The sequence below is a fragment of the Lissotriton vulgaris genome, chromosome 1_1 (genome assembly GCF_964263255.1).
Source record: "Lissotriton vulgaris chromosome 1_1, aLisVul1.2, whole genome shotgun sequence".
Lineage (NCBI taxonomy): Eukaryota > Metazoa > Chordata > Amphibia > Caudata > Salamandridae > Lissotriton > Lissotriton vulgaris.
The window spans coordinates 472,800,466-472,825,066 of record NC_141685.1 but is presented as its reverse complement, the minus strand read 5'-3'; the positions used below and the strand labels follow the sequence as shown (position 1 = coordinate 472,825,066).

The following is a 24,601-nucleotide window of genomic DNA, read 5'->3' as shown; positions in this document are numbered from 1 at the left end:
AGTTATACTTAAGACTTGCTTCCCGTAATCCCTTATTGTAGTCCCCTTGGAGGGTAACCCAGTCATCATCCAAGAATTGCGTGTTTAGTCGAGTTTCCCACGATACACACAGTGCTATGGAGCTGGTAAAGGAGAAACAAGGATTCAGCAAGCCGCATATAAATCCACAGAAGTCCCCCCCCCCCCCCCCCCCCCCCCCAACCCCAAAAGTTTTTTAAAGTGTGGATATATTGAGGAATGGGTGAGCTAGGGAGGTCAATATGCGCTTTCCCTAAGACGTGTGGTAGGGCATGGGATAAATAATTGTATCTCCATAACTGGGAGCATGGAATTGCAAGCGGCTTGATGAAGCCATTGGAGACAAGGTAATCAGTGTGGTGAAAACCATGAATAATCCAAATGGACTAGTGAATCTCCTCCACACCGACTTTGATGGCTGTGTTATGCCACAATGGGGCTTTAAAGTAAATACGGCTCTGAACTTGCACCAGCCGATGAGCTCTATGGCACATGGGAAGTATGAATGATTGGGTTGAAGGGGGTTAGATTGAAGGCCTCGAAGTGTAATGGTTGATGGTAATCTTTTGACAATTTAGTAGTCCGCAAATGGTCTAAGTTCCTGAGGTTTCTTGGAACAAAAAGTAAAGTAGCAGGGGATGACGACTAGCGGCCAGATTTATGTAGGAAATTGTTTGCAATTACCGAATAGCAAATTTTTGCGATTCGCTATTTGATTATCGCTAACACCCATGTATAAATGTGTGTTAACACAGTTTGTGATTCCCAGTGGTCCACAAATGGACCTTCCTCATTAGTATTTATAAGATAGTTCTCAGTTTGCGACCTATTGGGAATCATAAAAATCACAGGGATGGTGGTCTCCAGGGGTCAGCAGACCACCATGTATGTGGTTGCTTTTCAATAAAGCAATGTTCTTTGCTTTTTATTTTAATTAAAGAGTTTTCTTCTCAGTTTGAAGAGTAGGCAGTGGTCTGTGGAACCACTCATGCTATTAAAAAAAGTTTTTACAAACATTCACAAAGGGGTCCTTACCCCTTTCTATTTGCCAATAGGTTACCACTTACTTAGAGTAGGTGGTAAAATGCGAGTGTTTTGTGACCGCGTTTCCGTTGCAAAACATTCACACATACCGCTGCGATTCGGTATTAGGAATTGCTGCCCTAAACACGCTCCTTGCTAATGCCGAATCGCAAACCCAATTTGCAATACGGTAACCATTTTCCGAATCGCAAATAGGACTTTGTACATTAAAACATGCTTTTATGCGGTCGCAAATGGCTAGATTCTGTGAATCGGGCCATTTGCAACCTCCAAAAATCTTTATACATCTGGCCCTAAATTATCAATCCATTTTCTAGATTTCTTGTAAATAATTCTTGAAGGTTTGCTTTTCAGACTCTGATAAATAATAAATGCGGCCAAAAGATATGGTGGAACTAGGTTGTATTGGAATTGCACAGTATTCTCCCTATGTGGCAGAAGGATCACGACTTAAGGGTTCTCAATGACATCCATGAAAGCCTGATAATAATGTGGATTAGATGGAAGACTCACTACTACTTTGAACCGTTCTTGATTTCCTCCTTTAGAGAACAGTAACCATCAGATGGAAAACAGTGGTCTGACAGAACTGAGAGTTGAGTGATCTGGTTTGAGATTCCCATTTGATATAAGGTTAATGTCTTCTTAGCCATGATAATCTAAAAATGACAGCATACTTAGGTGTGGTAATAGTATCAAAGGACAAAGATTCCTTAAGCTAACTAGAGGTCACTAAGAGAAGAGCTGCTATTTCATTGACTCGTCCCAAAGATGGTGGTGTGCCATAAACAGTTTGGACATGCTCAGGTTCCTTCTTGGGCATATTTGGAATGTGGCTATTCTCCATGAAGTCTAAATCCACATACATTTCACTTGCTTTTGAATTTACCATGAAAAACCACTATATATATATATATATATATATATATATATATATATATATATATATATATATATATATATATATATATATATATATATATATATAAATTTTTTTTTTTTTGCGCACTCATTTCTCCCCCTTTAAATTATTATTGATTATAAGGAATGGAACCAAGGAAGAGGCAGAGGAGTTTATTGCCTCTCTAAATATGAACAATATGAATTTAAACTTCACATCACACATAAGCAGCGAAAAAATTTCATTTCTAGATGTACTAGTTAAAATAGAAAATTTGAAAATCAGTACCACTCTGTTTAGAAAAGAAACTTCAGGAAACACCTTACTACATGCAACTAGTGCGCATCCATCTCATCTCATACATAGTATCCCCTATGGGGAGATGTTAAGATTGCGCCGAATATGCAGTAGTGAGGCTGAACTGGTCAAAAATCAAGAGGAAAGCAGGTTGAGATTTATGGACCGGGGATATAGTGCCAAGACTATTAAAAGCTCAATTCAAAAATCTAGGATGAGGGCCAGGGAAGATCTTTTAGAAACAGCTAATGCATTCCCGAAAACTCAAAAAGACACGCTACTAGTGACAGAAGAAGCCCCTAGATTGATTCTTACCTACAATCGCCAACATAAAACGCTGCGCAGAATAGTCCAAAGTAATTGGCACATAGTGAAAGATGACCCTATCATTGGCAACTCACTATCGGAGTATCCTGCCATAACATTTAGAAAATCTACATCAATGGCAGACGTATTGGTAACAAGTAGTCCTGAATGCAAAAGCACTACAGAGTGGCTAACAGCAAGGAAGTTTTTTTTTTAAATGTATCAGCTGTAAAGCGTGCAAATTTGGCATTAATAAAACATCAGTCCTAACTGCTTTCAGCGCAAAGCCCCAATCTATTAAACAGCATTTAACGTGCAAGAGTGAATGTGTAGTATACGTCTTGGAATGTAGCTGCAATCTTAGATATGTTGGAAGTACCAAACTGCAGGGGCATCAACGTATATTACAACATCTCAGGGCAATTACCAACAGTGACCCTAGTTACCCGGTAGCCCGCCACTTCAAGGAACACCATGGGGGGAAGCCAAAAGACCTGAAATACTATTTGATTGATAGTGTCCCCATTCAAAGAAGAGGCATGATAGGGAGGGGATGCTGCGTCGTCTAGAGACCCATTATATTTTACTATTAGACAGTAAACAGCCAAACGGTTTGAATATGGGGGAAGACTTACATACATACCTAGACTAACGCAGACCAACATTACAAATTGTATTGTATTGTATTGTAAGGGGTGCTTATAGAGCGCACTGACACCGAGGGTTTCCTGGCGCTGGTTGGATGCAGAGGGGACAGGGGGACTTAGTTAGATTGGGGGAAGAGCCAGGTTTTTAAGGATTTACGAAAAAGAATCAGAGTTGGAGGTTTTAAGAGAAAGAGGGAAAGAGTTCCAAAGTTTGGGGGCCAGATATGCAAATCTCCGGCCTCCAGATCTGCAGAGTTTAAAAGAGGGGATGATCAAGAAGTGAAGATGGGAGGATCTCAGGTTCCGGGATGGGCAGTAGGGCTTGATGAGAGATTTCAGGAAGGCGGGACAGGGCCCAGCTAGCGCCTTGAAGGTGAGGCAGCCGATCTTAAAGGCCGCCCTCGAAGTGACAGGGAGCCAGTGCAGTTTGGAAAGGAGGGGCCTGGCGGATTGCCACTTCGAGATCCCAAGGGCCAGTCTCGCCGCTTGATTTTGAACAGCTTGCAGTCTGGCCAAAGATGTTTTAGGCAGACCGTGATAGATAGCGTTCGAAAAATCTAAGCGGGAAAGGACGAGGGCCATGATGACTTGCAGGAGGGCGTCGGGTGTAAGGAGGTAAGCCACTTTCCTGATCCTGCGTAGCTGGTAAATGCAGGAAGAGACCACCGTCCCCACCTGAGGCCCAAGGGATAGACCGGAGTCAATGGTGACCCCCAGACTCTTCACCGAGGCCACGGGGATGGGAGAGGGGCCAAGTTCCGCCGGCCAGAAGTGCGGCCCCCAGAAGGTGGCGCTCCTACCGGGAAGGAGTAGCTCCGTCTTACCGGGGTTCAGTTTTAGCTGGTTCTGGCCCATCCACTGGAGAATGTGGGACATGGCTGCCTGGAAGTTGGGAATAGCGGAAGGGGAGTTGAGAGAAAAGATGAGTTGCAGGTCGTCCGCATAGTTAAAAACGGTTACGTCCCACTGCCTCAGAGAAAAAAGAAGTGGTCGAAGATAGAGGTTGAAGAGAAGAGGGGATAAAGAGGAGCCCTGGGGAACCCCACAGGGCGAGTGCTCCTTAGGAGCCCTGAAAGTGCCCAGGCTAAGGGTCTGAGACCTCCCGGTCAAGAAGGATTTGACCCAAGCCAGCGCCAGGCCTTGGATGCCAGCCTGCTCGACACGGTGGAGAAGGATGTTATGATCCACCGTGTCGAAGGCGGCTGACAGGTCTAATAGTACCAAGGCCTGGGGGGTACCCTTGTCGACACCGTCTCTCAGGGCGTCCAGCACAGCCAAGATCACTGTCTCCGTAGAGTGGCCGGGTCTAAAGCCGGCCTGGTTAGCCTCGAGAAAGTTGGAGCTCTCGATAAACTGTGAGAGACAGGCGGTGACGTGGGCTTCCAGGATTTTGGAAAAGAAGGGCAAGAGGGAGATGGGGCGGTAGTTCGCCGGGACGGCGGGGTCAGCCCCAGGTTTCTTCAGAAGAGGCACCAGCACGGCCTCCTTGAAGGAGCTAGGCACCGTGCCGGAAGAAAGAGAAGAGTTTAGCAGGGGGAGGATGCAGTCGGGTAGAGAATGGCAGATGTCCCGGAGTATGGAAGGGGGACAGCAATCGTCTGGGGATCCAGACTTGGTGCGAGAGGCCAGAGTGGCCAGAGATGTAGGATCTAGAAGAGATCTAGAATATAAATATATGTATATTTCAGATATATCCAAGTGTGTAAATATGTGAAGACTAAATAAATAAGGTGCGTAGCCACATCACAAAGGAATTCAAATAGACAAATAAGTGCACCACTATGAAATATAGGAGAAGTGGTTTACTTTGCTCATTTTTAATTTTGCAAATTTTAGAATGGTTATGTATTTTAGAGGAAGTATAATTTAATTGATATCTTTTAGAAACTTTTTCTATTAGTTATTTGCGTTTTTTCTATGTACATAGTTTTGATACAAGGATTTTTATAGCAATTTTAACCTATGACATGAATTAGTTTTTAACGCATTGTTTTAATACAAGAAAGGTGCTGTTCTTTTAACTAATTGTGGGAATCATGTTCTCAACATAGAGAGAGAATTTGCTAATTTGTCCATATGTACTGTATTCCAAGTTACTGTGAAATGAATGAATCAATACTAGACAAGGTAATAGGTATTGCGAATATATATAAGCATACAATGGTGAAGAAATTATGAAAGTTAGTTGTATTTGCACTTTTGTTTATTTATGCACTGTAAAGCACTTTTTTATATATATAGGACACCAATAGGGTGAAGTAGTGGGTTTTTCCTTTGTAGAAGCACAGCACAGAAAATTTAAGAATATACATGTATTGGGGAAACTATTCAGTGACCTCAAGGGTAAATGGCTATAGCCATGGGTACATGCAACATGGCGGCTTATACGAAAATGCATTTATGCAATTATTGTGTGAAATAATGTATTTTACAAATATTATTATACACCAATATTTTTTAACTCAATGGCTAGTATGGGTTAAAAAAGTATTTTACGATCATTGTGGGCCATGAAGGTATTTTACATATATATTTTTTACCCTGATGTCATAAATATGATATTATAAAATTGTATTTTACAATTATGACAAGAATTATAATGTTGATTAGAATTGAAAAGAAAGACATACCCCGTACATGTAAAGATATCTTTTATGTTTATAGTTGCACTAGCACTTTAAAAAGAGGTGTGCTTCACGACCATGTTGTCATGTGATCAAGGCAGGGATCTGCCGAAACGCGTCATGAGGATTTTGGTGGCGTTTAAGAAATAAATTTCAAAACACCAAACCGGGTCAGTCTTGTCTGCTATGCGACAAGACAGGCTGGAAGTTGCGATTGGGACGAGCTTTGTTGAAAATATATATATATATATATATATATATATATATATATATTATTTATTTATTTATTTTTGCGCACTGATTTCTCCCCCCTTAAAAAGGCGGGTCTTGACCACTCCCGAAAGCCTTAAGGTAATTACAGTACAAGTGTAAACTAGATGTCCAGCCTCACCACAGTACATACAGAATCCAGATCTTCAGCACTGCGTTTGACTGAGATAATAGGCCTCTGGTTGCTCTAGTTTGTAAAGGCTTTTCTTGAGAAATTAGAACTTAAGCTGAAATATTCATAGTCTTAAGAGAAGAAAGTTTCAAGAGCGGTTTCTGCTCGAGTTCTTCTCAGTTTTTCATTCATTTAGGCGTTGTTGCTAAAGAGTTCCCTATCGATAAAGGCAGTGAGAGTATCCTATCTGGGAGAATGCATTTATCTCCTTCAAGCTTCTTTGGCATAGAACACCAAGTCAGATCGTTCTAATATTTTTGAAAGCCTCACAAAGAAAGGCACCATGGTCTGCTAAACAAGGGTCAGAAGAAGTGGCAAGAGAAGTAGCACTAGCAGTGTGGCTTCAAGTAAGGAATTTATTAAATAACCCACTTTTATGGTCCTGTTTATATTGAGCTGAACAAAAGGCAAAATACCCTGTTCGAGAATCCAAAAATTCCTTTATCTTCACAAATCACCTGAAAAATGAGGAGCACCAGACGTGACTACTGGAAGCTCCATTGTTCTAGCTGATGACTAACTTCTGCTGTAAGGTGAAGTTCTCATTCCATAATTGTGGTAACTCTTGAGGTTGTTATTAAGTAGTTTAAAGTCAATCCTTAAGTTTGGTCCATAAACACTTTTGTTTGAAATCCATCAGAGATGCGTAACTTTCAACCAAATCCGTTAGTAATGCAAACTGTCACTTTCTGGACAGGACTGATGCTTTTGTCTTGACTTCGGCACTCCTTCACACAGCCACAATTCCTTCCTGTATCTTGATGCCATTATGCAGAGTAGCAGTGCATGGTAGGCAAGCGCCATCAAAGTTAACTAAGGGAAGAAAATCCCCGGAGGAAAAAAAAGTCCAGAAGTAGATGGAAAAAGCCTGCCGGAGAAACAGATCAGGAGTTGTGCGAAGATGACAATCGGGACACTAAAGTATCCAGAACTGAAAAGAGGAGAACCCAGAACCCGGAGACTTGCAGGAGCGGCTTGCATAAGATGCTTGTACCCAACGAAAACCCCAAGTTAAAAACAGTAGGACAGAACCTAGACAAAGAGGCGACAAAGTCAATGATGAAAGCTGCTATCTGCTGCATTTCAGTGCACCTTCCCCTGAATTCAGCAGCCTCTAATGCTATAGACACAGAGTAATATCACAGGAAGCACAGGAGTATTGGATTGGAAAGCAGCAAGAGGGATCAACTGCACCCACCATCTTGAACTGGAATTTATATAGTCCAGCGTTGCCTGTTCTCGGAAAACTAGGACAGAGAAGGCAACGTAGAAGATTCCAGAAGGTAAGAAAAAGGCTTCCTGAAATAAACGTTTCCAAACACCTTTTTCCTCCGAAGCTGTTCCTTGCAGAGGTTTAGGATTGGAGAGGAAAAGACTTCAGGGGTTCACAAACCTGGAACACCGTTATGACGTTCTGTGTCTTTGAGGCACAACACTCTTATCTCCTCAGTTGTTTTCTTGGTCTGTGTGCCTGTTTCTGTGGCCTATGTTCCTATCACTGCATTAAGGGAAACAAAGTTGTAGATCGCCGGTTAGACAAAGGAAAGGGTGCCAGGAGTGGTATAGAACAGAGTACCAGAAACCTTGCTCCTAGTCCGTGCTGTGCTGGTATTTGTGTGCAAAACCCAGGATGCCGCCGCCATCATCAGCGCCCAGATCTACAGTGGCCTGACTATCATCCAAAGATGGTGAAGCAACCATTGCATAATGAGGTTCAGTGCACAGTGAAACAAACGGACACTTCACCATCCATGTATTGCAATGCTAGCATTTCTTGGCAATATAAAGATATTTTATTGATTGAAAAGAATTGGTGATAAATCGACCACCGTCTTCTTGCCAAGTCTTCCATATCTTGAAGATTCACTCCAGTAGTTTCCTCCTGCTGGCGTTGAAGCCCCACTGTGGCAAAGCATTGCAAGCTTTTGATGGTAAAACAAAGATTTAAAGTTGTGTGGAAATGCAACTGTCGGTTTTAACAGGCAAACACATTTTTCTTCATCGTTAGCCAGCACAGAAAGGGACACCACCGAGAAGTTAGTCTGCCCGTGCAGGACTATTCCAATCTAGTCTCCACTGCTCTACCAGCACGCAGCCATCAGGCGCCTGCAGGCATGCAAAATGGAGATTCTCAGAAGAGTGAAGCCTTTAAGACACAGAAGGAGTTTATTAATCTTTGTGCAGTTAATTAAAATCTTACACAATAAAAGAAGTATACAAAAGCAAAGAAAGGGATCAAAGCAAAAATTAAGTGATAAAAGCAACAACAACAAAATAGGCACCGTGCCAAGTCAAAGTGAGTTTTAAAAAAATACTTTTGATCATATTTCTTCTAGGATGTACAAAATGGCCGAAAGCACTTGAAGAGACTAAGGTCAACTAATTATGCCTTTCAGTGGACAGTGGTGCAGTGGCGGCTGGCATGATTAATGGGGGGTGGGCGCGGGGTTGTGCAAAGGGGGAAAAATATTTTTACATTTACTTTGCCCCTGGGTCACGTGCCGCTGGATCACGTGTCTCTTTTCCTTGCTCCTGCTCTCCTCGTGAGACAGGAAGCCAGGAACAACAGCCAGACTCCCCTGACCACTCACAACGCTGCAGTGCAGCGTTGTGATTAGTTTTGAGCATACTAGTTCGACGCTGATGGAGCGCGGTTTCGCAAAAAGAAACCTCCTCAAACCTATTTGTCCAAAGAAGAAGCAGGTCTGGAATAACCTGCCGACCATCCTCGAAATGAACTAGAGACCATCTGTTGCTCAAAATAATCTCAAGAAGGAAGTTTACAGCAGAGCCAACTGAGCACACCTCACATCTGCTGGGAGTATAATTGTCCATAGGAAGCGAGCGGAATGGGTAGAACACAACATATACATGACACTTGCAAATGATACTCCTCCCGTCTCACTTCGCTTCTCAAGTTCCCTTTACCATCCTCCGATGGATTCGCCATCTCCATCTTCTCCTACGACCTCATTGCTTTCCTTCCTGTGTATTTCTTCAAAATGAGATACTCTTGTTTTCATATTGTAACATATATTTATTTGCATTGTTTTTAAGATAAAAATAAGAATTTTAAATTGATGTATAACACAGCCAACTTGTATATTATGATTGCTTTGAGGCCCCCATGAATTTGCATTCTGAATCCTTCAATGATAGCAGATGTTGAGTCCGTGAATGCTAACGAATGAACGTCAGACCCACAAACCTAATGCAAACCTCGCTCGTTTAATGTACTTGTCATCATCCGTTTGGGCAGTGTGTAACTTTTATTTGTGATTGTTTAAATTCAGAAAATCCCTTGAAGATGTCTGCCAAAACAACCAGCACAAACAATATAGGACAGGCGAAAAGAACAGTCCAGCAGTTAAGAATAGAAGCCTCCATAGAAAGGATAAAGGTAAGCAAACATTCTCATTGTTGTATAAGCACATTTATAATTGCACATTATTATTCATGAGTAATACTCCAGTCATCTAACTCTCCACGTAGTTAAGGTGTCTTTTGTTTTGCACTTGATAGGATCTTTGATGTTTGTTATGCAGAAGTCTTTTAAAATAGTTGCTCTCCTGGTTCTCTATAAAATGTAGTCTAGGACTGCACCAGGAACTTTTCTTGTACAACATAAAGGTGCGAATGGTTCGCATAGTTGCATACTAAACGTCGAGGTGTGGTTCAATCTGTGTACACTTGTGAAGCTTTTTGAAAAAGCGAATTCTTTTGCAGTGCTGATCCTGAACAAAATTGGCCGTATCTCATGGTGGCAGTTCCTAAGAGCGATGAAAGACCTATATTAAAGAATCTCGTCAGTGCAGTGACAAGCTTGCCTCACTTCTTGTACAAAAGAGAAATGTGTCCAGAGATGGAAAAGGCAGAGTGAGAGCCACTAGAAAAAAACTGGAGTTTAGGATATTGTTTAGATACCCAAGGAGAGCATTTCCATTTTTTCCAGTGTTATACCTGGTTGCTCGCAGGAGACCCTATTGCGCAACAGAGTATGTGTAATTTAAGATCCTGGCGTTGACGGCAACAGGTATATGAAGGGATGCTTTTATGGGCCACAGAATTTGTAAACCTTTCTGCAACTGGGAGCCAGTGTGGGTTGACCATGATGACTCTGACGTGTTTCTTTCCACAATTTACCAGCCGACTGGAATGCTGTTTTTAACACATTGTTGTATGGAATTTTGTGGCAATCCTTTCTAGATTGCATTAATTGTTCCCCACGAGTCAAGCCTACTGTGTTGTGCCCTATTTTCTTGTGCCCACACCCTGGGTACTTTTAGTTTTGGCTTGAGAGCGCAGCGGTCTGCATCACCTACTTTTAGTAATACTTTAGTATATAAATTGGGGTTTGGCTCTAGCCCAGAGGACTACTGGTTACCTCATGCTGTTGGTTGTTTTAAACTCTTTTTCCAATTTTCATTATAAAGCATAGGGAATTATTTTACATCTAAAAAGTGCACTCTTATCATTACACAATCAACTCTTCTTGAATGCTAAGTGGAGGCAGACGCATTACTGAAGTATCTGGGAGAAAAATACCCCGCCTGACCCAGTGTGAGGCTCCTTTATGGCAGCCTCGGTGGGGCACAGTATGGAGCAGCTCGTGAGGACAGGAGGTTCACTGGTCACCGTAAGCAGTTAGCTGATGGCACGCTCCATCAGCAGCAGACCCCGCCTGAAGATCACATGATGGCGGGCAATGGAGCAGTCCACTTACCACAGTCTGAAAGACAGGAGAAGCCTGAGGAGAAGGGCTGCAGCCGCTTGAATAAGGAGGTTACGCGCAGCTCTTCATTGTTGCAGCTGAGCCATTGGAAATGAGGAAAATAGGAGGAGACCTTAAGCTGCTGGCTGACTCTGGATGGTGTGTGCCGCACCAGCAACAGGTTCCTGCAGTCTTTGCACCTAGATCCAAAATAGAGTGCCTGTTTGGTGAGGCAACTGCCATCTCAATAAGAGGGGTGTGGAGGGACACTCTGTCTTGGACTACAGGAGGACTCGGTTTGGGCCCCGGTATGCTGACACTCCCTTTATTAGCAGGCAGGGGAGGGTGAATAAACCCATTGAGGCATAAAGTGCGCTGGTCAGCCTTTGTGAGAGTCCGTCTTTTTCGTGCTGGCATTGTATGAATAAAGCAATTCTTTTTAGGTCTGATGTTAGCCAAGACCTATTGACTAGTAAAATCACACCTATAAAATACTTATTGATATGGGCTTTCAGCCAGCCCTCTTCATTCATTGGTCTGTCAGTCACATTTTTCTTTTCGCCCACTACAGCATACTTCAGTTACTCACCTCCGCCATCGTGACGCCATTGTGCTCTTTCACATGAAGCGCATATGCACTCTCACACTCTAGCTGCTAGAGCTTAGACATACTGCCTTATGATTGCTGCTACTCCTTAATTGTGCAGAGAGCTATAGGTTGCTTTGCTACTGTTTTTTCCGCGGTCCTAGTTTTGGAACATCAGTGCCTTAATGTAGAAAACCCTTTACTTAACTTTCCGTTTTAACTTGGAAGAGGCATACTTTAGTTTTGGGGCAGTTTTTGGCTCTTTGCCTTAAACCCTTTCCAGGAATATCCATGTGCAGCTTCGGATCATGGATGGTGCATTTGTTTTGTGCACACTCTTTTTTTCCTGCTGGGCACAGCGGAGTCTCCCCCTACACCCTCCTCCCATTTCCTCATGGAGTTCAAAGTCCCAATTTAACTTAGATCCATATAATTGGTTCTAAGAAAAGTACAACGTCCGACAGCTGAGCAGGATGAATTTCCTTCAATTCCAGTCCCCTTGCCTACTGTTCGCAGAATATGCCACCATGACCTTTGTACAAAACTGAACATGTTCAAATTCAACATAGTTGTATCAGTAGTGTGCAAACTTTACTACAAACTCGTTATAAGCCCATGACAAGTGTCTTGTATCTTTAAAATTGTCATCACTGTCGCGTGACTTTTCCAGCCACATAGTGAAATAAAGCCCTCTGCTCAAACTGAACTTTTTAAGTTAAAAATTCTGTCATAATTTGAGGATCGTGCTTTCAGTAGATAATTGACATTCTGGTAATAAATACCCTGATCCTTAAACCCTCCCTCTGTGCTCCTTTTAGAATGGAATGAAAGTGACTGGTTTCCAAGTCTTTTAATTTGAGTAAAATGCTGGGATGCCTTGTGCAGATGTTTAGGTGTTTATAAACCGAAAGTAACGGCTTGTCTAAACCTGTACTTTAGTGATTACAGAAGTTAGTTGCACAATTGCATCATTAAAGGGATGAAGATGTTTGCATACCCAAGCAATGGAATGTAAATCAAATAAAATTACTTAATATTTGTCCTCACTTACTGGGCATAAAGCGAATATAATTATTTTTTTTTAACTCACACGGACCACACCCATAAAATGTCTCTTGCAAACTCCATACTGTGACAACAGTAATATCTAGTCAAAGGAGCAACACAGGTGGGGTAAATTGTTTTAAAAAGAGCTGTGTGTGGTCTACTGGTTTTAGACACTTGTGAATATCCTTGGGATTATTTTAAAAAGAGTGGTGTGGGGCTACAGGTTTTAGATACTCTTTAAGATACTTGGGATTGTTTTATAAAGAGCTGTGTGTGTTTTACAGGTTGTTTAGACTCTTGAAGATCCTTGGGATTGTTTAAAAAAAAGCAGTATGTGGTCTACAGGTTGTAGATACTCTTGAAGATCATTGGGATTGTTTTTTAAAAAAGCAGTATGTGGTCTACAGGTTGTAGATACTCTTGAAGATTCTTGGGATTGCTTGAAAAAGCAGTATGTGGTCTACAGGTTGTAGATACTCTTGAAGATTCTTGGGATTGCTTGAAAAAGCAGTATGTGGTCTACAGGTTTTTTATTCTCTTGAAGGTCCTTGGGACTGTTTTTCAAAGATCAGTGTGTGGTCTATAGGCTGTAGATACTCTTGATGATCCTTAGGATTGTTTTAAAAAGAGCAGTGTGGTGTGGTCTACATGTTTTAGAATACTCATTTTTTTTTTAACACATTTTTTTATTTGTTTTCCAAAGTACCATATGGGTAAAGCCCTGCAAAGATAATACAAATAGTGAGCGTGGCATACAGTTTCTAGCTACATCATACAAAAACCATATGGCCTGCGGAACAGCAGACCAGAAATACATCAAATAACACTGAACACACTCAGAGAGTATTACATGTACATTATAAACTGATATTCGATAACAAAGTCCGTCATCAGACAAAACAGCAATTGTTCAATGAAATCATGAGGCGGACTGCGATAGTTGGGACAAATAGATACCTCTGTATGCGGCCCATCAGGCCCATATATTCCTGTGTTTCTACAGGCACCCACTCACCTGAAACACCACAATCTCCACATTCATACATCTATCTATCTATCGATCTGCCTTTTTTAAATCCAGCAATGCTAGGTGGGGACGAAGCCTTCCAATGTTGTGCGATATCTTGCTGGGCTAGGGCAAGACCTAAGAATAGGAGGTGCTGCTTGTAGCGGTCCCCCCCCTATATCATCTGTGCTATATAGGAGCAACAATTTGGGGTAGAGCGTGATGGTCCATGCCAGAACCTGACCCAGGCAGGACGTCATTTGAGTCCAGAATGGATGAATCCCCGTACAGCTTCACACAATATGGAGAAAGGACCTGTCGTCGCTGCTGCAGTGAAGACACAGTGGAGACTGAATAACACCCATTTTCCACAGCCAAAGACGAGTGTAATATACCCGGTGGAGGTATTTAAACTGGATGAGTTGGTACCCGGAAGACACCGCTGCATACCGGGGACTAGCCAGGGCTTCTGTCCAGTCATCGTCCGTGAGGGTCGGCAAATCGGCCTCCCACGCTACTCTAGTTTTGTGTATTGTGGGGTTAGTGTGCGTGTTACGCGTTTGATAAATGTCTGATTTTGTGATCCCCTATGTCCTTCATCAGTAGGTGGCCTTCTAGCGGGTGGAATTCTGGTAGGGCCTCCAGATGACGAATCTGGGGGGTCTGTGGCATGTCGAAGTTGCAGATCGTGATGAAACTGGGATTTATTTTTGATTATAGGCAGATTGCAGCCGCTGGAAAGACTTAAGGGTAGTGCCCTGCAAGATCTCCCCAAGCGTATAGATCCCAATAAGGTCCCATTTACGGAACCCATTCAGAGCGGAGACGGTCCATAGTTACATGCTCTGCCAAAGTGGAGTGGAGCACGTTAATCTGCCCACCATCCCATGGATTTAACTGTGCGTCTCCAGATTTGTATGACTGTCTGACATGTTGTACTGAGTGCTTCTAGGGGGGCGTTACTGTATAGGAGATGTAGTAAGTGGGTGCCAGCCATGGCCTCCCGCTCGACTGCGTAGGCTGAATCTGACGAGGACCATACCACCATTTGTTTATCACCAAAAGATGAGAGGCGGTATAATATGCCTGGACGTCAGCTGCTACAATACCGTCGCAATAAGTGGACTGTGCACAAGTGCGGAGTGCAACCCGAATCTCACCTCCTTGCCATGGGAATCTATTCAAGATCACATTGAATCGCGTAAACATGTAAACAGAGATAGTGTATGGAAAATTCTGAAGGCAATATAATAGACTCGGCAAGGCCACCATCTTGAAGATAGCGGATCGGCCATATAAGGATAGAGGCAACTGGGACCAAACCGTCATCTCATCGTGGGCAGCCGGGGGTTACAGGGCGATATTGTTCACCCAGGAGGCCTTAGGGCACGGCGGTATAAAGACCCCCAAGTACCCAATTCCTGTAGTAGCAATGGATATTCGGATGGCCACACTTGACTCCTTTGCTCCCCGCAAATAGGAAAGAGTGTGTATTTAGACAGGTTGGTGCTCAACCCAGTGGTTTTGCCAAAAATCCAAAGACTCTGGAGGACACGGAGCCCAAGAACCCCGGTTCTGACATAAAGAAAAGAGCATCATCTGCGTATATCGTGATTCTATCTGAGTATTCCTGTGTTCAATCTATCCCCCAGATCAGCGGGTCCCGACATACCCACACCCCTAGGGGCTCTATGGCTACGGCGAACAAGAAGGGGGACAAGGGGCATCCCTGCCTCGTGCCTCGACGGTTGGGAAAGGGGGCAGAACAAAAGCCTGCCACACAAACTGATGCGGAGAGATAAGAATATAACAGCTGGGTATAAATTATGAACCGAGGCCCTATGTTTATGGCATGAAGGAGTTTGAAGAGGTAGGTCCAGCTCAGGGAGTCAAATGCCTTATCTATGTCAGCCAGCAGAACAGCCGCTGGGCGACCATGTCTATGGGCTCCTGCAATGGCGTTATGGACTCGCCTAATATGTCTATTGGAGCGCTGTGGCATGAAGCCAGACTGGTCAGGGTGAGGATACAGGAGCGGAGCCGGTCTGCCAGGACCTTTCCCAGGAGCTTTGGCTTAAAATTGAGCAATGTGATAGGACAGTACGATGCTGGGTCCTCGTGGAAAGCCAGGCTTTAGGAACACCACGATCTCAGCATGCCGCCAGTTCACAGGCAAAATGCGCTGCTCTAGGGCTTCATGTAGCAGATGCAGACCCAGGCCGTCATATGCGGATGCAGGAAGTCGCTTGGAAAGCCATTCGGAACGTGAGCCCTGCCTGGATGAATGCTTGCTAATGCCGCCTTCAATTCATCTATCGTTATAGGGCTATCCAACAAGTCCCGCACTGGATCGGAGAGCTTACGAGGGGGACTATCCAATAGAGATCAGCACAAAAGGATACAAAAGCTTGGACCACTGTTTTTGGGGAAGTGCAGGTTCCTCAGATGGAGTACCTGCACAGTGGTTGACCTAGCCTAACAGAGCCGATGAAGCATTTTGCTCGTCTTATCGCCCCATTGGTAGCTCCTGTGCTGGGTCTCCAGCCACGCTTCTTTGGCCTCATCAGTAAGGAGCTGATTAATTTGTTGTTGAGTAATTAGAAGAGTTCATGGAGAGCTTTGGTTCAACCCTCCCAGCATTTGCAGCTCCAGTTGACTTTGGCGCTCCTCTAGTTCAAGTATCTGAGTCAGGCATCTGCGTTTATCGCCTGTACGGAAGCTTATGTCTGCCCCCCTAATCGTTGGCTTTAGGGCCTCCCATAGTATTATACGCGACGGGGATGAGTGTACGTTAAACTGAAGATATTCTGCAATGGCAAGTCGTAAAGACTTCTGATACGGAGCGTCCCGAAGGAGCCAGGGGGACATACGCCACCTGCATGGGGCCCGACAAACCTCCAGGCGTAACTTCAATTGAACGGGCGAGTGGTTAGAGAGACCCCTGGGGTAGGATGGAAGTACTCGCTAATATGTGCACGAAGCTATGTGGAAGAAATATGTAATCCAACCGCGATAATGTGTGGTGCACGGCCGATGTGTATGAGAACCCAGGCACCGTAGGGTGAAACGCGTGCCATCCCAATGTGTGTATTAGGACATTCAGCTTTGATGTAGAGGGGGGTTTGTCCGGTCTCACTGCACACCACCTATCTAAGGGAGCCATCGCGTTGTTCCAGTCACCACCCAGGATCATCAGACCGTCAGGAAAGTTGCCCCAAAGTTGTTTAATTTTGTCTATGAATGTTTCCCCCAGCGGCGAAAGGGCATAAGTACTCCCAATGTTACCTGTTTACCCTCGACAGTGCCAGAGACTATGGTAAATCGCCCACCTGGGTCTAAACAAGGTTTGGAAATAAGGATCGGCACACGGCGGTGTATTGGGATCGCTTAGCCCTTTGCACCTCGTGTAAACCCGGAGTGATAAACCGTGGCATAACCAAATCTACTAAGGCATGGAGTTTTATTGCCCAAGAGATGTGTCTTCTGCAACTGAAGAATGTCTGCGTCATATCGTTTTGCTAAACGGAGAACCGCCCTTCGCTTAACTTTATTCAGCAGACCACAATATAATCAGTTCTCCCAATGGAGCGTTACTCTCTTGGTGTGTCATCCTGTGACATAGTCCAGGTCTGTGATCACCATATTGGTAGCATGAGATGTATCAGTGTGTTTGGTGCTAAAAACTGTGCGGACAATAAAAAAAACACCAAGCAGGCCCCCTAATGGGACCACACTCGCCGGATCCCTGAACCGGTAGCCCACCACGATCCCCCTACGGTATATACAGGGGGTCAGTTAGGAAGGACTTCATCACGTTGTCGCTCAAAGCTGAGCCACCCCGACCTATATGGGGATGCCAGCACAGAATCACCTATAAGGGCAGTCCACCCATGTGTGGCCCACTTCCACGAGCCCCTCAGGAGCTCCAGCGGATCCCCCGCACCTTTGTCTGTAGGCGCAAGCGGGGGCGCCGCGCCGTATGAGGGTTCTACAATGGTACTGGGTTCCCTTCCAACTTACTTCTATGTTGGCAAAGGCGACAGCCAGATCTGCAGCCCACACATCTGGAATTGGGCCCCGTCACCACCCAATAATCCACCCCGGGGCTATAGCACTTGCGCCTGCAGGGGAGGGGCAAAAAGGAAAGCAGGACATCCGCCCGCCCGGCACAGGAGCCAGGTCTGGACCAGGGAGCCTCCAATTGCGCTCGCCAAGAAGCACCGCACTGTAATTAGGCCTCCGGTGGGGGTAGACTCCAGCCGCGCAGGTCTTAGGACAGCTCCTCTGCCGGAAAGTCGATCGCTCCACCACCATACAGACTCCGCCACAACCCGGCGGCCCAAACTCCACAGAGCAATCCTGCGTTGTCTCGGCAGGTGCAGACGCCGGCGGCCTGCCTCCTGCTCCACACTGTCTCTGCACAGGCCGCTACTTCACAGGCATCGGATCACTGCCAATATCTATACTGCAACAACTCCCGGACCCGTGGCGGGTGGGGCTGCCCTCCCGGATTGCTGTACGGTCCGTGGCTTAACTGGGGTCTGAAGTAATGTTGAATAGTGGTGGATGCGGGCTCAGGCGGAGGGAGCTCTACCGAGACACGTCCGCCATGCTTGGCTTCAAAGCCACGCTCCCATTTTAGATCACTCTTAAAGATCCTTCGGATTGTTTTCTAATTTTAAAAAGCAGTGTGTGGTTTACAGGTTTGAGATTCTGTGAGAAAGTGCGTTGTGGTATGAGTGGGGAGGGAGCCCTGGTCAAGCAATAGCCACAATCCCTTGTAGGGTGAACCACAAAAAAAATCAAGAAATTAGTTTGTGCTTAACACTGGGTAGCTTGCCATTAAGAAAAATCTGCTTTACCTTCAAGGAAATGAGTAAAGTATTTATGCAGCACACAAACAGTAATAAAGTGAAAACACTACACAAGAAAAATCGCAAACTGATTTAGAAAAATAGAGTACATTTTATTAACCTTGGACGGCCCCTTGCCGTTACAGTGGGCGTGTGCAGAGGACAGCCGGGGCCGTCCGAACCCCGCCCACTCATTATTTCCCCAGCACAGTGACGGAATTTGCGCAGCGGTCAAGGGGTTACATTATTTGATGCCAAAACTACAAACATCCAATCAGTAGAACCGGAGTTATACATTTTAAAAGTTTTAGTAAAAACTAGTGTCTAAAAGATCAGAGCATCAACCATAGATATCTAGTCACGCAAGATTGGCCCAAAGTCAATATGGCTGAATGCGAGCATGGTTCGTATACAAGAAGTGGACTAGGCCCGGTCAGCGCTTACCTTCGGACTTAAAATGAATTCTGAGAAAAATTTTCTTAGAAGGTAAAGTTCAGCAGGGCAAGATGGTGGGAGGGGTCCGTAAAGGGAGCGTCATCGTCTGATAGGCTTGGGACGAAGCTGCGGTGAAGCTTTCTATGTTCATACTTAGTCTTTGAAATGGAAGTCGAAAATCTCCAGTTGGACAAGGCACGGGGTTTTATTCGAAGGCTGGATACACCTTTAGCGAAGGACTGCTGAAAAGGACATGCTGCTGCGGAGAAGAACATAGCAGGAGCAGCCACAAAGTCAATCAGATCGGCGATGTATCTCAGGTGAATAGGCAAGCAGGTTGGTCCAGGTCTCCTGGTACTCAGAACACTTTTTTGCCAAAATGTTTCTAAGTCTCCAGTTTGGATTTCGGCTTTCTGGGCTCCTTTAGCACTACTTGGAGGGTCCAGAACTGGAGTGGCACCACTTGGAGAGTCAGGATTCACTCACCCAGCAAAAGCTTGCTGGATCAACTTCCATATACAAATCATCACAGGCCCGAATACATCTGTGTCATGTGTACCACAAACTCTGGAACGTCCAAAAGCAAAAAGTTGGAGGGGCCGGTTCAAGTCTACAGCATTCCTGAATAAATCTGGCACTGCCGCTAAGAGTAATAGCCTGTAATCAAATCATCAGGTTGAATGCAAAAACTTTCAAAAATCTTAAGCATGAATGTTCTTTTAAATAAGCATTGGCATATCAAATAGGTCTTGCTTTTCTGGCTTTATAAGTTTTTAGCCAGACCTATTGGCTTTGCCAATGTTTAAAAGTGCCTTCAGAGGCAGTTCCAGTAGTGAGGGCAGCTGGGACTAGACATCGCTCATAAATGCATGAGCGAAACCAGGAACAAGATTTATAGGCCTATTTGCAATGGTTTTAGCGCTCTAGATGTAACGGCAGGGGGAGCAGCTGTACAAGAGCCTTTCCATGTCGCTGGAGACACCTCATAGCAACACTAACAAGCATTTACAATGCAATGGTCTCGGCATTGTTAAAGTTAGAGCTATTGGCATTGCTCATGACATTATTTGTATTTATGTTTTTGTTTTTAAAACATAAATAAAACAATAAATGGCATTGTCATTTACAATGCCAATAGCTTAATCGCTCGCAAATGCCAGACCTATTGCATTTGCACACACAAAGCCACCCACACACACATACAGAGCCACCTACAGTCATTAACACAGAGCCACCCAAACACACACAGAGCCACCCAAACACACACAGAGCCACCCACACACACAGAGCCACCCACACACACAGCCACCCACACAGAGCCACCTACACACACACACAGCCACCCACAAACACACACACAGCCACCCACACATAGCCACCTACACACACAGACCGAGCCATACACACACACACACACAGACAGAGCCACCCACAGAGCCACACACACACACACTTTTAATGCCATCACAAGAAAAACCCCTGTGCAGCAGGGATGTTGATTAGCCAAAGTAGATTCACCTAAATGCCAGAGTTACAGCAAGTGACGTGACTATACCTTTTACCTTCAGTGCCATCACAAGGAAAACCCCTCTGTAGCCCCCTCTGCTACTCATCAGCCTCCAGTTTGTTCTGTCCCTGCAGTTGCCTTAATTACACATGACACCAGGGTAGCAAGGGCAGTGCTAGAGAATAGATACCATAGACCAAGCCAAGGTTAGACACTGATACCTCTCAGTTGGCGCCACACTGTGCAGAGGGAGGTGGATGTGTGCACAACAAGGTCGTAGTAAAAGTTTTGGGACTGCTGTGTTTCTGATTAGAGTCTTGGTCAAATAATTACAGCTGGACTGATTCTACTGAATTAAGTCTGATTCGCGTGACTGATCTCTGCTTGGAGTAGCACAGTAGGCAAAAGGTGTGACCTAAAAAGCTTTTTAAGTGTATTTTATGAAGTTGTGATCGTCTATTTCTGATAAATATGTTGTATACTGCCTACCTTTACCCGGTGCAACGAGCAGCCGCGCTGTGTGCCATTATCCTCACCAACACAAAGGCCCGGGCTTCGGATTCACTGATTGCCATCAGCCCTTGCGCCTCGACTACAGCGGTCTCCTGCGTGCAGTACCCAGCCGGACCGCAGGGCGCTCCTGTGCTGTTTGTCATCCAAGCTAGTCACGTCGGATCGGAGGGGCCGGGTTAATGTCAGGCGGTCCTACATCTCATGGGCATAGAGTGCGAGGCCAGCGAAGGGAACTGGGGGTGTTTCACTCATGCTCGAGGTTGGGTTATTTTCATTGTATCTTCTCCATGCTCATCGTTCGAGCTCCTTCAATGCTGTCAGTTCTGACGCAGACAGAGCTCTTTTGGTATTGTGACCTCCCTCGTCAGCATGGTCGACAGACAACCTTTCACCCACGGACAGTCCTATTTATGCACGTGCGGACACGCACTGAGGAGAAAGGGCTGTAAGTCCCCACAATTCTAAAGAGCAAACATCGAATGACGTGTGCGAGTACGAAGGTGTCCCCTGCAAACTGCCACTCCTAGCATAACCCTTAGCGCTCACGGGACAGCCTTGTCTAGGCGCTCTACATAACTGGAGTTACTGATACATAATTAAATGGCACTCAATCGAGCGACACAAAACAGGTGAAAGGTGGCGTGCAGCCTGCCACTCACAGCAGATGTCAGCAGCGAGCGATGGAGGCCGCGGCTCGATCATACACACACCTGACCCCGAAGCATGATGGGGTACGGGGATGTCCTGAGAGGGCCACACCTGCATTCGTCTAACTCGCCCTGTTTATCTTTGGGTGGCGTCTCATGTACACAGAGCATCCGAGAAAATATTCCAAGCCCGTAAAACCTGTCCCTTATGGAAAGCATCGGGTCAGAACATTGAGGCGACGTGACCCGGAAGTCAAAAGAGGAAGGGTAAAGGCGCAGAACATTCACCGAACCCTTAACGCTCCTGTCCCCACCCAACACATCCAAGCTCCCCCACAAATCACACCGCCTCTCCCTAACACGCGCATACACAGCTCCCCCTGAAAATAATACCGGGCGCGGGCAGTAGAGTAGTAATGTAACTATGGGATCAGGAGAGGGAAAAATAGGGGAGAAGATAGAGGGAATGAATTGGGGAGGAGAGGAGGCGATGTGTCTGCTCACGCTGCCTGCATGCCCAAGTCGGCCCTCTGATTGGTTAATAAGGAACACCAATCAGAGAGCTGACTTGGGCGTGCAGGCAGCGTGATGAGGGGCGTGCTCTCTCCCGATGACGTCAGGGAGAGAAAGAAGAGAAAAAAAACGCCCTCAAATCGGGGCTTAAAGGGAGTGACGCCCCTCTCCTCCAATGGCTGGCCAGCATTTACGAGGCCAGCCAATGGAGAAGAGGGGCGGGTTCAAGCCCCACTCTACAAAACATTAAATCTCTGACCGAGACTGCGCAAGCGCAGGCTACGGTCCTCGGCCTAATAAAGAAGGACCATAAACAAAACTCGTTGGATGTGCGTTTTTATGGTTTAACTCTTTTATTGGAATTTTTACAAAAGACAAAACATGAAGGCTTTGCAGTGCCACACATCCATAGCACCCCTGGAGGTAATATACAGTCAATGCGTCTGAGGAGTGCCGGCCCTGGCTGCTAAGTTGTAGAAAGCATTTAAAAAACCTTAAAACAAAATCAATAATTCCCTCTCCAGTCCCCCCCTTCTGTCCACCAAGAAAACAGTCCGCTCCAGCCTATGCTGCAGAAAGAGGTAAGGAGACATTTAGTTAGGCTTGCGTGTCCGCGCTCTCTTGGGTGCCTGTGGGTCTGGCAGGGGCGTGTCCGCCGATCGTAATAGTCGTAGGTAACTAGGGCAGCTTAATTCACGGAATTCCCCTGTGAGAAGTGTCAGAAAGGGGCGCCACAGCTCCGGAAATTCCTCTCCCCTCCCCACCTGGACCAGTGACAACTTTTCCATTCCAAGCACCATTCACAACCTGTGCAACCAACCCTCATGAGCGGGACTGTGCGGCGATCTCCAGTGTGCTAAGATATTTTTTGTAGCGGCCCCCAGGGCTATGGCAATGAGACGACCCCTTCGGGACTTCAATGGGTACATTAGGGCGTTGGGGAGACCTAGTAGGATGTAAGCGGGGAACCGGGGTAGTTGTGTGTCCAGGTGCGAGTCTATCTCATCTATAATGGTGTCCCAGTATTCTCGTATGTGTGTGCAGCTCCAAAGTAGATGTTCTAATGTGCCTAGTTCCCCGCACCCTCTCCAGCAGCGGTCGCTAATATGAGGGTCTACCCGGTGTAGACGCTCCGGTGTATGGTACCAATATGTTGCAACCTTGGTTAGTGTTTCGGTGAGCCCCGAGTGGTATGCGGAGTGCCGTGCTCTGTGATGAATTCCCCTCCATTCCTTGTGTGTCAGTGCCCTGCCTAAGTCCCGCTCCCAACGGCATCTGCCCGCATTGTACGTATGAATGTTTGTGAGAAGCAGTTGTTGGTATAGATCAGAGATTAACTTCTTCTCTGATGTGCGAGTGATCAGCCATTTCTCGTAAGGGGTGAGGAGGCGCTGCGCTCCTGGTCGTACATCCGGGTGAAGGGCCAGTGTCGCACGTGTAGATATGCTAATCTGTCTCCCTCCTTGATGTCGTAGTCCTCTTTTAGCTGCTGGGAGGAAAGGATGCTCTCCAAGTTAAAAAAATGCCCGAACGCTTTGCAGGGAGAGCGTTGCCAACCTGCAAAAGCTGCCTGGTCGAGACCTGGAGTAAAATCAGGGTCGGCGCACAGGAGCGTTAAGGGGGTGGGGAAGTTCGTCCGTCCATGCTTAATAGCTACCTTGTCCCATACTTCCATAACTGTGCTAGTGATCTGGGATGCGTATAAGTTGGGTGGCCTATGTCGCCTCGGGAGGAAGGGGACACCCTGCACTGCCTGGTCTTGGAAGTGCCAGTTCCTGCTAGACTCCAGCTGGTACTACTCCACTAGGCTTCGCAGTTGCACCGCGTAAAAGAGTTGGAGGTCTGGGACTCCGACTCCACCGTAAGCCGGTGGGAGGATGGCGATGTCATGTTTTAACCGTGGTCGGCGGCCTTGCCACACGTAGCGGGCCAGTTCAGACTGTATCTGCTGTCTCCAACCCTGAGGCGGACGAAGGGGAAGAGTCTGAAACAAATAGAGGATCTGTGGAAGGAGTGTCATCTTGATGGCTGCTATTCTCCGAAGCCAAAAAAGGGAGTGACTCTTCCATCTCCGCAGTTCCTCACGCAGCTGTGTGCGGAGTCTGCTGTAATTCGCCTCTGCCGTGGCTGAGACCCAGTAAGACTCCTAGGTACGGGACTGTAGTTCCGGACCACTGCAGGTCGTGCTCTACTCGCACCTCAGACAAAGTCTCGGGCGAAAACGAGATGTTGAGGGCGATTGATTTGTCTTTATTGACTTTGAACCCTGAGGCTAGCGCAAAGCTATGGAGCTCTATGAAGAGTGCACGAAGGAAGGGGACCGGGTCGGTGATGGAGAGCAGGATGTCAGCTCCAAACTTAATGCCCTTAATAAGTGACTGCTGTCTGATTCTCTGTGCCAGAGATTCCATATATAGGGCGAACAGGATCACTGCCTAGTCCCTCTGCCGATCTGAAAGCGGGGGGGGGGGGGGGGGTAGTGCAGCCATTAACGCGCACCACGG

General features: G+C 45.8%; 1 protein-coding gene across 2 annotated transcripts in view; it reads left to right on the top strand.

The window, feature by feature from the left end:
* The window catches only part of GNG12 (G protein subunit gamma 12), a 507,865-nt gene that overhangs the window by 427,096 nt on the left and 56,168 nt on the right, over positions 1-24,601 (top strand). For both annotated transcript variants that reach the window (XM_086953846.1, XM_086953845.1), the window contains exon 3: positions 9,573-9,679. In XM_086953846.1, coding sequence (XP_086809972.1) covers positions 9,587-9,679 — 93 coding nt within the window. In that variant the 5' untranslated portion in view covers positions 9,573-9,586. The remainder of the gene's footprint in view (positions 1-9,572; positions 9,680-24,601) is intronic.